A 17,770-nucleotide genomic window follows, 5' to 3' on the forward strand; every position below is an offset into this window, starting at 1 on the left:
CACATCCTATATATTTACATGCACAGGCCATGCAAAAAAAAAAAAGGTATGCACATTTTCAGCGATATTATCTATGTATTACTTTTCAAAGTTGAATTACAAGCGTGAGCCACAATGCCCAGCCTTACAGTGATAACTTCCTGTTTTCAGAATTTCTCCTATGGCTAGGAGAAAATAAATAAAATAAAATAATCCTTATGCTAAAGAGGCATATTTAGGGGTGGCATATTCTATTCTCCTTAATGCCATTTTCTGAATTGTCTGCACAGCTATTGAGGAGACAGTATTAAAGCAGACTAATTTGTCTGGTTCTCAGCAAGTTTTGCCCATACTGTGCTATGCTCTAGCATTATATAACAGATAGATAAAGATTAACATCCACTCACCTTTATTCAACAATATTGATACCACGTGTTAAACAGCGTATGTAACAACTGGAATTATTATACATTGCTGATAGGAGTACAAATTGGTACAACCATTTTGGAAAACTCTTTTCGGAATCTACTAAAGCTAGATGTGTGAATATCTTGCAGCCCAGTGATTCTGCTATGCACATATACTTAACATCAATGAGTATTTCTGTCTACCAAAATACTTATAAGAATGTCCATAGTAGCATTATTTAGAATGGCCAAGAACTGAAAACATTACAAATGTTCAATAACAAAATAAATTAATACATTGGGGCATATTCAAACAATGGAATACCACCCAGAAACCGAGGGGGTGGGGGGCTCCATATACAATCATATGGATGAGTCTTATAGACACGGTATTGAAAGAAAGAAGCCAAACACAAAGGAACACATTATGTGATTCCACTTCTATGAAGTTCGGAAATGATAAAACTGAAGTACACTGGCAGAGGTGGCCACCTTTGGGAGGCAGGAACCACTAGTGGGAGTTCAAGGAAGCCTACAAGATGGTAGGAATATTCTATAACTTCCTATGTGTTGTGTTTACATTAGTGTATAAATATGCAAAAATGTACAAAACTGTATGTACAGTGTATGTTTTACCTCAATGAAAGATAAAAAAGAATTAATAGGTACAGATAGTAACAGTCTCTACCTGATTAGAATGTGGGAAAACTAAGTGCAATAATAAGTTCTTAACATAGTGCGTGATCTGTAGTGAATACTGTCAGCATTATTTATTGATTTGCAATTATTATTTTTACTATTACTGTAAGATACAATTGCCTGGAGTAGCCATTAGGCTAAGCAAATTTCCCTGCTAGTGACGGTGCCTCTGATTCAGCTTTCAAGAACCATGTTCTAACCAACTTAACATTACTGGTTTTATGTAAAAGAAAGTTCACTATAACTGTAAAGTTTTCTTATTTAGTGTAGAATGTTTTAACTCTCAAAACAGCATTTAATTCAAAATTTTTGTTTCCTTTCAGAATAGATAAGAATTTTTAATTACTTTGAAACACAAATCATCATTTATCTTACAAAAAGACATTTGTCTGCTTTAGTATTAATAATAAAAGAAATGCAAATCAAATTAAGAATGAGGTACCATATTTCCTCTGTTGGATTGATAAAGACAGTGGATAATTAGGTTGGTAAAGGACAGGGAAGCCAGCAATCTATTACGAACCTCCTAAGAGTGTTAATTTGTATGACAATTCTGGAGGGGCAATCAGGCAACATGCATCAAAAGCCCAAAAATGCACATGCTTTGTGTAAGGAAATGATTGACAAATTTACAGAAATATCTGTCTAAGATATTATTTATATAACTGGTCTGTTGAATGTTTGAATTCAGTGAGGTAAAAATAAGATTGCCTATATAGTCATGCATTGAATAGCAACTGGGATAGATTCTGAGAATTGTGTTATTAGAGGATTTTGTCATTGTGCAAATATTATAGGGTGCACAGTACTTACAAACCTAGATGGCAGAGGCTTATACACACCTAGACTGTATACTATAGCCTACCGCTCCCAGGCTACAAACCTGTACAGCATGTTGCTGTTCGGAACACTGTAGGCAACTGTACCCCCGTGGTAATTACTTCTGTTTCTAAACATATCTAAACATAGCAAAGGCACAGTAAAAATACAATATCAAAATTGTGTGTGTTTGTTTTTGTTTTTTTGTTTTTTTTGAGACAGAGTCTTGCTCTGTTACCCAGACTAGCTTGCCATGGTTTCAGCTCCCTCATAACAACCTCAAAGTAATCCTTCTGCCTCAGCCCACCTACAGCCACTTGCCATAACACCAAGCTAGTTTTTTTTTTCTATTTTTAGTAGAGACAGGGTATTGCTTTTACTTACTCTGACCTCAAAATCCTGAGCTCAAGTGATCCTCCCATCTCAGCCTCCCAGAGTGCTAGGATTACAGCCATGAGCTACTGCCTGGCCTAGAAAAGATTTTTTAAGCAGCATATATTTATAGGGCACTGTATCACTCCATGATTGGGGCTTGCAGGACTGAAAGTTGCTCTCTGTGAGTCAGTGAGTGATGAGTGAATGCAAAGGCCAAAGACATTGCTGTATATTTCTTTCTGTCTTTTTTTTTTTTTTTTATTGTTGGGGATTCATTGAGGGCACAAGATACCAGGTTACACTGATTGTATATTTCTTAGACTTCATAAACATTTTACACTTCAGTGACACTAAATTTATGAAAAATATTTTTCTTTCTTCAATGATAAATTAACCTTAGTTTACTGTAATATTTTTACTTTATAAACTTTAAATTCTTTTAATTTTTGATTTTTTTGTCACAGCTTAAAACATAAACATGGAGGGGGGAGGATGGGTGGTGGGAGGGTGATTAGTGGGATCACACCTATGATTCATCTTACAAGGGTACATGTGAATCTTTGTTAATGTAGAATATAAATGTCTTAACACAATAACTAGGAAAATGACATGAAGGCTATGTTAACCAGTTGGATGAAAATATTGCAGATTGTATATAGAACCAGCACACTGTACCCCATGACTGTATTAATGTACACAGCTATGATTTAATTAAAAAAACATAAATGCATTGTACAGATATACAAATATATATTTTATTTATATCCTTATTCTATAAACTTTTTCATATTTTCAAATTTTTTTAATTTTTAAAATTTTTGTTAAAAACTATGACACAAACACACATATTAGCCTAGACCTATGTAGGATGAGGATTATCTGGTGTCTCTGTCTTCCACCTCCATGTCTTAACTCAGTAGGAGGTCTTTAGGCACAAAATACCCGGATGGAGCTGTCATCTCCCATGATAATGAAGCCTTCTGAAATACCTCCTGAAGGACCTGCCTGAGTCTGTGTTGCAGTTAACTTTCTTTTATAAGTGGAAGGAGTACACTCTAAAATAAGGATGTAGCAAATACATAAACCAGTAATGTAGTAGTTTATTATCCTTACCAAGTATTATATACTATATAAAATTGTGTCTGCTGTACATGTAGATGCCTGGCAGCATCTGCCTGGTTTGTTTACACCAGCGTCATCACAAACAGTGAGCAAGGCACTGCACTGTGTCATGATGACTACATCACTGAGCCATAGGAATTTTTAGCTCCTTTATAATCACATGGGACCACCATCCTATAGTGTGTGGTCCATTATTGACTGAAATGTCATCATGCAGCACAGAATTGTTTATTGAATCTCCCTTTGCCATTCCTCAGGGACATTGTCAGATGTCAGAATGTGTGGCCTTATCTGAGACTTTAGGCTCTTATCCTGTTCAATACTGTCTTCCTTCTGGCTCAGGCTGAATCATGGAAAGGGGCATAGTCTGCTCCCTCCCTTCCTTCCTTCCTTCCTTCCTTCCTTCCTTCCTTCCTTCCTTCCTTTCTCTCTTTCCTTCTTTCTTTCTTTCTTTCCCTTTCTATTGTTAGAGATAAGATGAAGAATTAGAGGAGGAAAACAGGGCAAATGTTTTTATTCTTGATAACCATCATGGTTGTCCTCTGTGTGGCAGATGTCCAGAGGCTGTCTGTCTCTCTCAGGGACCATGTGTGAAGGCTTCCTGAGGTTGGTTCCCTGACCTCTTTCAACCTGTCCTCAACTGCTGCTGACGCAGATCTGCTCCTCCGCCTCTGCTGCCAGGGTTCTGATCATCAGCCTCCTTGTGTTAGGCACTAACAGTGTGGTTCAAATCTGGCCACCTTTTGAAAGTGTGCTGTTGGTCCAAAGAAAACTTACTCAACTTTATACCAAATTGAGATTACAGATTCTTCTATTTCCAACCTTTCTTGATCCAGCCCAACCTTCCTCCCATCTTCCTGTCCCCTATTTCACCTGGCATGAGGAGCAGATGGCCAAGCCCTGCTGTGGTCTGAATGGGGAATGACATGCCATGTCCTCTTCTCACGTGCACGTCTAGCTTTACTCATTCTGCTGGATTCAGGATTCCCAACCAGACCAGAAACTCATGACTCCAGTGAGTTGTGCAATCCTCAGACCACTTTTATGTAGACGGGACAGGTGGGTGATAGGGCGTTGGTATCAGTTCTGCTACTTCTTATAAATCTTACAGGAACGTGTCTGGGGGTTTCTGGGGGCTTTCCGTGCCATGGCAGGCCATGATAGCTGGGGCCAATTGCCATCAGTTCTTAGTCCTGTTCTTCATTAAGGCAACAGAACTTTCATTCAGTATCATTTCAACATTAATAAAAGTACAAACCAGAAATAACCCAAATATCAAATGATTGCTTGAATATAGAACATCCATATAAATAAATGTGGTACTATAAATCCCAGTCCAATTCTACATTTACTGACATAAAAGATGTTCTTGATTTATTCCTAAGTGAAAATGTTAGTTACAGAATAATATGCATTTGTATATTCATATTTACTATTGTGTAAAACTAGTATGGAGAAATATATACCAAAACATAATCATGCCAGATTGAGGATCAGCAAAATATTGGCCATGGGCTAAATCTTGCCTGCCACTTATTTTTGTACAAGAGTTCTGTTGGCTCACAGCCATGTCAGTGGCTACTTTCCTGCTACAAAGCAGAATTGAGCAGTTAGAACAGAGATGGTACAGGCTGCAAATCCTAATCTATGCATCATCTGGTGCTGCGCAGGGAAAGCTTACCAACTGTGATTCTAAATGTTGGAATTAGGCATGGTTTTAATGTTTTAAAAATATATATATATATATATATATATATTTGGCCAGGGCCAGGTTTGAACCTGCCACCTCCAGTATATGGGGCCAGTGCCCTACTCCTTGAGCCACAGATGCCACCCCCAATGTTTAAAAATATTTATCTGACTTCATTTTTAAAATTTCCTACAGCAAGTCTAATATTATATAAAATATGTATCTATTATGAAGCCACTGAAACCAGTTTTAAAAATCTCATTCCATTGAAATTAAACTCAAAAGTAAATCTTAGAAATAGAATTACAAAAATTTGATTATAGCTTCCAAAGTCCTAATTCAAAATATAAGACTTACATTGTAGGTAGAATGTTATGTTGCTTGTTTTTGAAATTAGGACTTCTATGTGAACATGATTCTCCTATATACTAATAATATTAATTTCTTAAAACTGCTTTTTAGAACTTCTGACGTGTCATTCGTATCTTCTGCGTTAGCATATGAGTCCTCTGAGGCTGTGTTTAAGTAATGTAATTTTAAACTTGATGAATAAGGTAGATTAATTTGAGTAACGTTTTTGGAATTTAAAAAAAGGGTGGCAAATTTTGAGGAATGATTTGCTGTACATGATTTATTAACTGGACATGGAAGCCGTCCCCAAAAGGAAGGGTTTTCAAATGTTTGGAGTTTTGGAAAATAAGTGAATCAATGTGAAATCTCCGAAGGAGTCTATTTTGAAGAAATAAATTCACTTGGAAGCATAAATTATGGATATTTGTTACAAAGGGCAATTCTGATGTAGCTAAGCAAATTTCACTCCAAAATCCTGTAGGATACAACCTTAAAAAGGGTGTTTGAGTAATCAGGCAATAATTAAGATAGTCAGAAGACCTGCTAATTAACATTAGGTGAGGGAATACTTGAAAATGGAATTCGTATTAACCACAAGTTCCAGATGATGTGCATCTTTATTAAAAGAAACAGAAGTAAACAGTACAGTAATTAAACTTTCAAATATACAAAATAAGGAGTTTTTAAAAATGCCAATGAGGAAAGATAAATAATATGAGTTGATTAAAATATCAAGTCATTACAATGAAAATTATACTGAAAGGCTTTGAAGTTTTAAAGATGCTGGTGTGTGTCCAGAAAGAATTTAAACATAGAAATACATCCGTGACTTTTCTGATTTTAGGATATGTTTTATTAACTAGGTGGTATCAACCACAACACAAAATTCCCTGAATATGTATTGTAAAACCACGTATACATCTCTAAAGTCAAAAATTTTCCTTACTATTCTCCGAGATTAAGGATCCAGGCTATGAGGGGGGGGAAAACCCACAAAATCTAAATTTTAGATCATGTAAATGTTAAGCACATCATGCCTGTCAATGTATTTTAAAAGGAAAGTGTCTACCCTCAATGTGTAGAGACGTCTCTGCCTTCTGGCTCAATTGACCTTTATTGTAACATCTCCGATTGTATTCGTGGCCAGCTATATCCTCACCGCTATTCACCAGGAAAATCCCAAGGTTTATAACAACTATTTCATTACGTTTCTATGTCTAACCCTTTACTTGCCCATCCTTTTCACCTCTATTCTCTGCTTATCTAAATCTAACTTTCAAACTGCTACTTCTTTAATAAAAAATGTCTCTTTCTTCCCAGTGGAAGTACATTTTCTGCTCTATGCCCTCATGCTTCTTACCCATTTCTATCATAAGTTAGAAGCCTCTGAATGACTATCTCATTTCCTCTGCCTGAGCTGTAACTTTCTTAGAGTCTATACCTTCTTTATTTACTATTCTCTTCAGTGTCTGGCACATGTTAAAAATTAAAATATTGTGCGGCACCTGTGGCTCAAAGGAGTGAGATGCTGGTCCCATATGCTAGAAGTGGCAGGTTCAAACCCGGCCCTGGCCAAAAACTGCCAAAAAAATTAAAATATTGATATTATATACTTGTTAAGGCATAAATCACCCCTTTTAAAGGGGAGATATTAAAAAAAGAAAACCTGGTTTTCTTAAAGAAATAGGAATATAGAGAACAACATATAATTGTATACATCTTCTTAATGTAACCTGAATCAGATGCTTGTTGAACAAGATAGATATTTTCTTTTAAGGCAAATTTACTTTGAACTGCACCATTAGTTCAAGATCAGCCTGAGCAACGTAGTGAGGCCTCACCTCTACAAAAAGACTTTAACAATTAGTTGGGCATGGTGTCTTCTGCCTGTAATCCTCGCTATTGGGAGGCTGAAGCAGGAGAACCAATTGGCCCCAGGAATCTGAGGCTCAGTGAGCTATGATCACACCACTGCACTACAGCCTGGGTGACAGAGTGAGACCCTGTCCCTAAAAACAAAACACACTAAGCAAAAAAACTAAACTGCTATTGTAAAAAAAAAAAAAAAAAAGCAACAGCTATTTCACATCAAGAGTGACTCTTGTGTGCTTTTCTATTAGTAATGACATTTCAGTCCTCCTTTTATGCTGAAAGATGAGTGTACCGCGAGTTATCAGTTAGAGAAAACATGCTCATGTCTCCCCCCTGCTGATCCAAGGGACATTATTTAGTTTTATTGATGTTCAGTTTCCTCATCTTTAAGATGAGAATAATCATTTTCATCCTTCCTTATTTCACAAGTGTTGCCTGAGACATAATAAGATAATGTAAACGATAGCACTTTGTAAACTACAAAGTTCTATATAAATGACAGGTACATGAAGGACATGAATATGAGGGGCATTAAAATAGTAATATGAGAATCAGCAAATAAATGATTGATTCAAGTCAAATTCTTTGCAGTCAAATTTATATGAATTATCTTAATAATTCATATAAAGAAGCAAGGAAAGATTTTGGTGTGTAATAACTTAAGTTTTCACAATAAGAAACAGAGTAATTCCAAAGGGCCAAATATTAAGATTTCTGAACTGTTTGGTACTTTATGAGTTCTACACGTATGAGATCACAGATTCAATCTGAGTGACCCTTACAGATAAGACAGTTCAAGGCCTAGAATATTCTCCAATCAAATTTACTATTAACAATTAAGAAGAATGATTTTATTTTCTTCTCTCTTACTATAGAGATGAGTATAATAAAAGTCTAAGACCTTTGCCATCATATTTCACGTCATTGGGAAGTCTTAAATCACATGCTGAGTGGAAATATAAAATGTAGAACCTCAGGATAAGAAAGGATCTCAGCATTTATCATTCTAAACAACACACAGATCTGGAATCCCTCTCCAACACCCTTGCTGTGTTTAATCTTGACCTAGGTGGATCCAACATAGGAAAAGCAATGGAAGATGACTGTTGATCCCTCAATCAATTAGGCTTTTCTTTATGGTTTAGTAAAAATATGATCTTCCATAATTTTTGATGAGTCCTGGAAGCTTTATTTTGGCCCTATACAGAACCTGCACCATATACACAGGAACACCTCATTGCTGTTGCCTAGTCACCCTTCTCTCTTGGTCATCCAGGCCAATGGTATACAATTCCAAATTAGCTAAGGCAATTAGCAAATATATTCTCAGTTTTAATTCCCTTTCTCTCTTACTAAGAGTTAATCAGCATACCTATAGACATTTTCTAAGCACCATCTGTACTAGGATTAAATGTGTGATAGATTTTGCTACTGCCTACAAAGCTCTGCATTCTTTCCCCCAGGAATCACTGAACAGCCTGTATCCAACAGCAAATGAACGTTGATGAGTTAGATTCTGTTAAAGTCCCTCTGACCCCTTATAGCCTGCACATGGGCCTTGAGGATTATAAGCATTTAGAGCTGCATGATCAAACTACCAAGATGTCTTAAAATGATTTGGCTAATTTTCATATTGTGCTTAAAGTTAATGTCATAATTTGAAACTTTTGATTTAGACTGGCAGTAATTAATAAGCATAATGAATGGAATCCTTGTCTCTTATATTTTCCATAAATTGCATTGCCATTCAAAGAGCAGCAAAAATGTACCTAATCATAACCATAATTAACCATGTTTCTTCCCTTCCCTCTAACCCACAACCCATAGTTAAAATTTTAACTTGGTGTAAAAATTGAATTTTAACTTTTTATCGCTGTCATAATTAAAACATGAGTAGTCAAATGAATCTAGCATGACCTGCTGACTTCTTTCATGCTACCTGCATATACTGTAATTGCCTTGGAGGGTGGCAACTTTCATTATATAATAAAGACTTCCTTATAGCGTAATTTACAACTCACAGGTATCAGACAGACAGTTACCTGCTCCAAGTAGGAGAACGATTTTTTATAAACAATCATGGTCTTGGGTTGACATAGCATGGAAACTGGGGGCATGGAATTCTGTTTAAATCAAGGTCTATGAACCAAAGTCTATGCTGCAGGAAAACTCCATGTAGGAATCAAATTTCCATTTTTAATTCCTTTATGGTGATTTAGCTATGTTTATAGGATAAATGAGGCTTCAATAACATCTCTGTGTCTCTCTTAGAAGACAAAGGGAAGTTAAAAGCCAACAGCTCCAGTCAGCCACCAAGCTCTGAAGGTGTCTCGTTTCTCCTCAAGTCTGGCACAACACCCCTGCCACCTGGAGCAGCCACTTCTCCCTCCAAGAGCACAAATGGAGCTCCCAGTACTGCTGCTGAATCAGAAGAAGAAAAAGCCAAAAAATTACTTTATTGTTCACTATGCAAAGTGGCTGTGAACTCCCTGTCACAGCTAGAGGCACACAACACAGGTTAGCTGCTATCTTTTGAATTTAAATAACGTTGGTAACAAAACCCAACCTTTCCCATCAGAATGCCATGTCTCTTGTTGTTCAAACATTAGTTTTGTTCATATCTTCTCTACTCTTCGATTCAAAGGAGTGATTTTAGAAAATACGATCACATGACTTTGGAAATGGCAAGGCAAAAACAGGTTGGAGATAACACTTGTCCATTTCTTTATTTCTTTAAAGCATGTCATGCTTTCCAAAACTCATGTTCATGAAGTGACAGAGATGCAGATAAATACTTATGCACAATGTTCACTGCAATAGACTTATAAGATAAAAAATGGAAACAGCCTAAATATCTGCCAGTAGGAAAATACTGAATAAATTAGAGTAACCCAATATGATAGAATATATTACTCAGCCATTAAAACATAATGATAAGAAATGTGTGCATGGTCTGCTATATGAAATTTTCCAGATATTTAATTAGTATGATCCAATTTTGAAAATACATATATACACATATATTTCCTAGACAAAGAAAAAGAAATGCGCTAAAATGGTAACAATGGTTACATTACCTCCCAGTGGTGAAAATACAGGTAATCGTTATTTTTTTATGCTTCTCTACATTTTCCATATTTTCTTTACTATATGCTCCTATGCTATTTCTATTTTTTACAATGAAAATATGTAAAATTTAAAATCAGCATTAAAATGGTCATGACAAAAGTATTAGAAACTTCAGCCTGAAGACAAACTTCCCAAGGATAAGAAAACAAAGATTTCATGTAGTTCGTCAACAGCTATTTAATCTATGTCTCTTTCTGTCTTAGGATCTAAACACAAGACCATGGTTGAGGCTCGTAATGGGGCTGGTCCAATTAAATCCTACCCTAGACCTGGGTCAAGGTTAAAGATGCAGAATGGCAGTAAGGGGTCAGGACTACAGAACAAGACATTTCATTGTGAAATTTGTGATGTTCATGTTAATTCAGAAATTCAACTCAAACAGGTAATGTATCCTAAATTAACATACACTATTATCTGGGGTCACCACTTGACTGTGTATTTCCTCCTTTATAAAGTGGTTCTCACTGTGCACACAATTAAATTCACTAACTGGTATAGGTTGCATACAATACACAATATTTCAAGTGCCATGAGAAAGAAAAAGTCAGCATCAAATATTCAAGCATCTACTTTTACTACAAGTCATATTGTAGGCCAGGGGTTAGAGACAGAGAGATGAGCACAAAGGTCACTGGAGCTTGCAGTTGGGCAGGAGCTTCTGGTAAGGTAAAGTGAGATGTGAAGTCTGTCTTCCAAGGACTCAAAATCTGGTGAGAGTAACAGGCAAAATCTAATAAGGTCGATAAAGGACAGACAAGGGACACAAGGCCATTACAACTGAGAGGGGCACAAGTCCTAATTGAGAGATTATAATTTTACCCAAACCTTCTTGTAACAATGGGCCTAGCATTGGAGAAATCATCTACCTAGACCTATGTTTTACATGGACTAAAACTCACATTTTGATTCCGCTAATTCATCAAACTTTTTCCAGCATATTTCTAGCCGAAGGCATAAAGATCGAGTTGCAGGGAAACCTCTGAAGCCAAAATACAGCCCTTACAACAAACTCCAGCGGAGCCCGAGTATTTTAGCGGTAAGTTCACCTCACTCACCTGCGCACCTGTTTTGTGGGGTGGGCTTGCTGGGTTTGGGCAGGCACTACGCATAAAGATGGCCCAGGGACTGAAAGTCAGGAAAGATTCTGAATTAAAATAGCCTCCTAGACAGAAGTTTTAGAACGCGCTGCTCAGTTGCTCCTCTAAGACAGCTGGAAGAAAACTTTCTTAGAAAAGAGAAACTGAACCTCCTTGAGAGCTAATACCTTCCTCCTTACCAAGACTTTTTCAAAACACTGGCTTCTTTAGCATAAGTAAAGATAAATTAAGGCTCAGCAGCAGGACTAGTGATGACTGAGGAATCCTGGGATATGGTTTTTGTTTTGTTTTGTTTTGCTTTGTATTTCAGAAAGTGTGCTTCCATTTCCTGGGATGTGTTGAGTCTGGAAAGAAGGATTGTGTTCATAAAACAAAAATCTACCCATTTAATTTAATATCCTTCTGCTTTCCAGCAATTTTCTGGGGGGAGATACTAGACAAAAAGTGGTATTTGTGTTATGCTCTCTCTTCGTTTTAGCAGGCATGTTGGTAATCAGTCTGTGTTACCTGTTCTCAATCTGTGCAGGTTTCAGTTTCTTTGCAAAAATACTAAGGGCTCCCTCAATAGGTGTCATACACATACCCAGATGGATGGCTTTCACAATCTCCCTGGGACTGGGCCCAGTGCAGTGCTCCATCTGTGGATGGAGCTGGGATTGTCCAGCTGGACATGATCCTGAGATTATCTTCCATCCTCTCCAAAGCCTCCATCTGATGCTGCAAGCAGGTGTTACCTGCATTTATAAATCCCGCTCATAGTGTTCCTGCTGATTGCAAAAGAGAGAAATTAAGGCTTGATTTCCTTCTTCACGGGAGAATTCCACCCTGGAATTCCTTTAACTAGAGATTTTCTAGACTACTTATCATCTTTCTCAGCAACAGAAATTTGATTTAGCTGTGATATTTCAAGGACTATTCCTTAACTGGCCAGTGACAGGGGTAAACTGACTGTTTTCTTGACTCTTCATGAGTCCCCACTGACCTGGCTCCCAGGTACCTAACTTCAAGGCCCCTTAGCCAAGATAAATGAAGAGTCATGCATATTTTCAAAGAAACAAACAGCACCCCCCAAATTCTCAAGGTCTCATTATAATTTAAAGCCAGTCTGAATTTTTAACTGGAGTCCATTGCATAAACCTTCTGGGTATTTGGGGGTTTTACTGCTGACCGGCAAGACAAATAGTATTCATATCTATTCAGGGCTTTTCCTTGTGCCTTAGCACCTGGGAGCAAAGACCACCAAAAAAGAGCTGAAATGGAAACAAACCACAGTAAAGAAAGCTCTACCTTTTCTCCACATCCACGCCAACATCTGTAGTTTTGGGAGTTTGTTATGGGGGCTACTCTTACTGGAGTTAAATGATATCTCAAGGTGGTTTTGGTTTGCACGTCTCTGATGATTAAAGATGATGAGCATGTTTTCATGTGTCTGTAAACCATGTGCCTGTCTTCTTCAGAGAAGCTTCTGTTCATGTCTCTTCCCCACAATGAAATGGGATCACTTATTCTTTTCTTATGAATAAGTTTGAGTTCTCTGTGAATTCTGGTTATTAGACCTTCGTCAGAAATATAACCTGCAAAAATCCTCTCCCATTCTGAGGGCTGTCTACTTGCTTTACTTACTGTGTTCTTGGCAGTGCAGAATCTTTTTAGTTTGATCAGATCCCAGTAATGTATTTTTGATGTTGTTTCAATTGCCTGGGGTGTCCTCTCATAAAGCATTCTCCCAGGCCAATTTTTTCAAGTGTTTCCCCTGCATGTTCTCCAAGAATTTTTATAGTTTCATGTCTTAAGTTTAAGCCCTTTAATCAGTGAGAGTCAGTTTTTGTTAGAGGAGATAGGTGGGGGTCCAGTTTCAGTCTTCCACAAGTTACCAACCAATTCACCCAGCACCTTTGTTAAATAGGGAATCTTCCCCCCAATTTATATTTTTGATAGGTTTATCAAAGATCAAATGATGATAAGTGTCTGGGTTCATCTCTTGGTTTTCAATTCTGTTCCACACATCTACCTCTCTATTTTTGTGCAGTACCATGCTGTTTTGATCACTATAGATTTATAGTATAGTCTGAAGTCTGAAAGCATGATACCTCTTGATTTGTTTTTATTTCTGAGTAATGTCTTGGCTATTTGCAGTTTTTTCTGTTTCCATATAAAATGAAGTACTAATTTTTCCAGATCTTTAAAGTATGACAGAGGTACTTAAATAGGGATTGCATTGAATCTGTAGATTGCTTTGAGAAGTATAGACATTTTGAAAATATTGATTCTTCCCAGCCATGAGCATGGTATATTTTTCAATTTATTAACATCTTCAGCTATTTCTTTTTTCAGAGTTTCCTAGTTCTCTTTATAGAGATCTTTCACATCCTTTGTTAGATATACTCCCAGATATTTCATCTTCTTTGGCACTATTGTAAAGGGAATAGAGTCTTTGGTTGTTTTTCACCTTGACTATTATTGGTATATATATAAAGGCTACAGATTTTTGAGTATTGATTTTGCACTGCTGGTAGGAATGCAAGCTAGCACATACCTTTTAGAAAGAAGTTTGAAGAACACTCAGGGATCTAAATGTAGACCTGCCGTTTGATCCTACAATTCCTCTACTAGGTGTATATCCAAAAGACCAAAAATCACTTGGCAACAAAGATATTTGTACCAGATTGTTCACTGCAGTTCAGTTCATAATTGCCAAGTCTTAGAAGACGCCCAAGTGCCCATCAACCAATGAATGGATTAATAAATTATGGTACATGTATACTATGGAATACTATGCAGAATTTTAACAAGATGGAGACTTTACCTCTTTTATGTTTATGGATAGAGCTGGAAAATATTCTTCTTAGTAAAGTATCTCAGTAATGGAAAAAAATGCCCAATGTACTCAGTAGTACTATAAAACCAATTTATAATCACTCACACTTTCATATGAGAAATGAATCACAGCTATAGCCCAGGATGAAGGAGGGAAGGGGAGTGGAATGAGAAGGGAGGTGGGTGGTTTGATAGAGGGAGGGTTAATGGTGGGACCACACCTATCGAGAACATTGCAAGGGTACAAGTCAAATCTATCAAGTACTGAACACAAATGTCTTAATACTGTGATTAAGTAAATGAGGTAAAAGATATGTTAATTAGTAGGATGTAAGCACTCTAATTTGTATAAATAATCAACACATTGAATCCCACAAAGGCATAAATGTATTTATGATCTATGTATATATGACTTAATAAAAAGAAAGCTAAACCAAGAGCTAACTTTGTAAAAATAATCATTTCTTGACTCCTGAGAGTACAGATTTCTAAAATTTAAGACATTTTAATGTAGATGTTCTACTTTTGAAGAGATGTCTGTGGTACTGTTATTCAAAAAAAAAAGTCTCTATCCCATTCCTGGTTTTCTCCCCTTATTAGGCAAAACTTGCATTCCAGAAAGATATGATGAAGCCTTTGGCCCCAGCCTTCCTGTCTTCACCTCTGGCGGCAGCAGCGGCCGTGTCCACTGCCCTGTCACTCCCACCTCGGCCATCTGCCTCACTCTTCCAGGCTCCAGCCATTCCTCCGGCTTTGCTGAGGCCTGGGCATGGGCCCATTCGCGCCACTCCCGCCTCCATCCTCTTTGCCCCATACTGACATCTGCAAGCTCCAAGATGGTTGAGACAAGTACGAAAGTTTGGAAGAAAGCCAAAAGGATTCAGCAACTTCAGCATTTTGTGTTGCAGTGCCCCCACCCATCCACAAAGTGCAGCCCACCCCGCAAAGCCCCAATTCCAAAGAAAAATCACTAGATTCGAGAGTGCTCTTATGGACTGCACCTAGAATTTAGGAATCTGAGCAGCATAGGCTTTCTCTCCCTATTCCCTCCCCCAACCCACCCTGTGCCCTTTATGTATCCGAGATATTTGTTTTCTTGAAAATGTATTGGTCAAAAAGACAAAGAAAGAAAATTTATTCTCTATTTTTCCATGTGTGTGATCTGGCTTAGAAAGAATATGGAATATTTTCCTGACAGACTTGAAAACTAGGATCTTCCTCAGATGTCTGTAAATAACTCTGGAGTCCAACTGGGCATATTCTAGTGTGGGACAAAAATCAGTGAACACAAGTGCTTCCTTGTGGATGCCATCTTACCAACGGATCACAGCATTTTCTTTTTGATGTACTATTGTTGACAGGGATTGTGTACTGTTTTAGACCTAAGTACTGTTGTATCCTGTGTAGTACTAGATCTGTATCTCTCGTCCAAATTAATCATTTTTAGTTTCTGTGTAAATGTTAGGAAGCAAAGTAGCTTTGAATTTTCTCTTTCAGACAACAAAAAATAAAGTAATGTATTTTCTTTATTTCACATTTTATTTGGAGATATTTAAATGAAATAGAAAGCCATATAACATAGCTCTAATTATTACCTGTTTGCTATTTGTGTTTAACTTATTTTGTAGCTTCCTCACCAGTTTGAGTTGCTAAGCAGATGTAAAAGAGCTGAAAAAGAGCTTCCTCAATTGCACATTTTTGCACCTCTTGTGCATTCTGCAAGAAGACAATGAATCCATGTATTTCTACATAATTATCTTCTTCATTTTTAACCTGTTTTCATTTGTAATGATGCTACACAATTTTGTGGCTCCCTAATGCAATAATGTACAGAAGATAAAACATTTGTAATTGAACAACCTGTCTTTCTGTTCACTGAATATGTTGCAGGTCATGCTCCCGCCCCCCCCCCCCTTTCTAAGCTGATATCAACAAGACTGGAATGTTTGTGATATCAGGGGCAAGAGTTAGCATAAAACAACAAAATAGAACTCGTGTAGAGCATCTATATCTGCAATCTGTAAATGGTAAAATGTCTGTGTATTTTTTTAAATGTACCTTTTCAATAAAAGTACAAAAAGTAAAAATCTGTTTGTATTTTCCACGTTATTTTCTTCTGAGAATCATGTCCAATTGGAAATCCTCTGGAAGATTTTTAGTGGGTACAAAGATTGCTTGTTATGTAATTAGCATTTTTAGCTCTTATTGGCAGCATATTTATTTGTCATGTTTATTCATTACTGTTCCCAGTATCTCCCTGAGCTGAAACTACACTGCAGTTTTCTCTCTGAATGACTAAGAAGTTGGGTTAAGGTTGTAATTTTACCCAAAATTACTGAAGCAACCTGTGAAAATTTTGTAACTGTCCAATTTTTTTAAACTCATTCCTCAGAATCCCTGGCTCATCTTTATTGATGTCCACAGCATTGTGGTCTCTTTTTAGAGAATTTTTTCCCCACTCCTCCCCCTGCACCTGCTCTAATCAGCTCATCCTTCTTTTCTTTCACCTCATCCTATTTCTCTGTAAGTGTAAACATCAATACATCACTGTTTAGTCTAGTGATTTATTGCTGCTGAATAACCTACTCTGAAACTTAGTGGGTTAAAAATGTAGCCATGTTATTACTGGTTACATCAGAATTTCATGATCAGGAATCCCAACAGGCTATGTCTGGGCTGCCCTTCCATTGCTCATGGTATCAGTGGCTTCCCATGGTAGTAATCAGCTGGCAGTTGAGCTGGACTGGAGGGCCCAAGACAGCTTCACTTATGTGTCTGCAGGAGCAGAAATGGCCAGAAGGTCAGGTTGTATTGGAACAGACTGCCAGAGTTTACCTGTGTCATTGTCCTCTTGGGTAGTTACATAGTCACAGGGAAAATTAAAAGACCTGGATGAAAGTCAAAAGGCTTCTTAGAGATAGTCTTGAAACTCCCAGCCTGTGACTTATGCTACATTCCACTGATCAAGCAAGTCAGTCCAGATTCAAGGGAAGAATATTAGACTCCACTTCTCAATGTGAAGAAAAGCAAAGAATTTGCCACCATCTTTAATCTACCATACTGTTAGAGGATCTTAAAGGAAATGGTAACGAAACTATTACAGATCCTGTTACTCCCCACCTTATGCCCAAACCTTGTTAATATTTTAGAATGAGAAGAACTGGTTAGGGGTTAAATTCTTATTTCTAAAAAAATCAAGGGCCATAGCACTGGGTGCCATTTCTCGGTGGTTAGAACGCAGCCCCACACACCAGGAGCAGCAGGTTCAAACCTCCCCTCAACCTAATAAAAAAATAAAATAATGAAAAGAAGAAAAATCAAGGCCAGTGGATGGCAGTGTGGCTGTGATGCGTAATAACAGACTTCTAACAAAAGGTTTATCAAACTGTTTGAAAATTGTTGGCCTTAATATT

General features: G+C 37.2%; 1 protein-coding gene across 10 annotated transcripts in view; it reads left to right on the top strand.

The window, feature by feature from the left end:
- ZNF385B (zinc finger protein 385B) overlaps positions 1–16,444 on the top strand; it is a 424,371-nt gene extending 407,927 nt beyond the window's left edge. For 4 of the 10 annotated variants that reach the window (XM_023514152.1, XM_023514146.1, XM_023514153.1 and 1 more), the window contains 4 exons: positions 9,586–9,831; positions 10,647–10,825; positions 11,378–11,479; positions 14,958–16,444. In XM_023514152.1, coding sequence (XP_023369920.1) covers positions 9,586–9,831; positions 10,647–10,825; positions 11,378–11,479; positions 14,958–15,176 — 746 coding nt within the window. In that variant the 3' untranslated portion in view covers positions 15,177–16,444. The remainder of the gene's footprint in view (positions 1–9,585; positions 9,832–10,646; positions 10,826–11,377; positions 11,480–14,957) is intronic. The other 6 variants (XM_023514150.1, XM_023514147.1, XM_003791471.2 and 3 more) reach the window with 3 other exon arrangements.
- Positions 16,445–17,770: the final 1,326 nt, after the last annotated feature.

Source organism: Otolemur garnettii, unplaced genomic scaffold, assembly GCF_000181295.1.
Source record: "Otolemur garnettii isolate 467f Iridium unplaced genomic scaffold, OtoGar3 scaffold00048, whole genome shotgun sequence".
NCBI classification, from domain to species: Eukaryota; Metazoa; Chordata; class Mammalia; order Primates; family Galagidae; genus Otolemur; species Otolemur garnettii.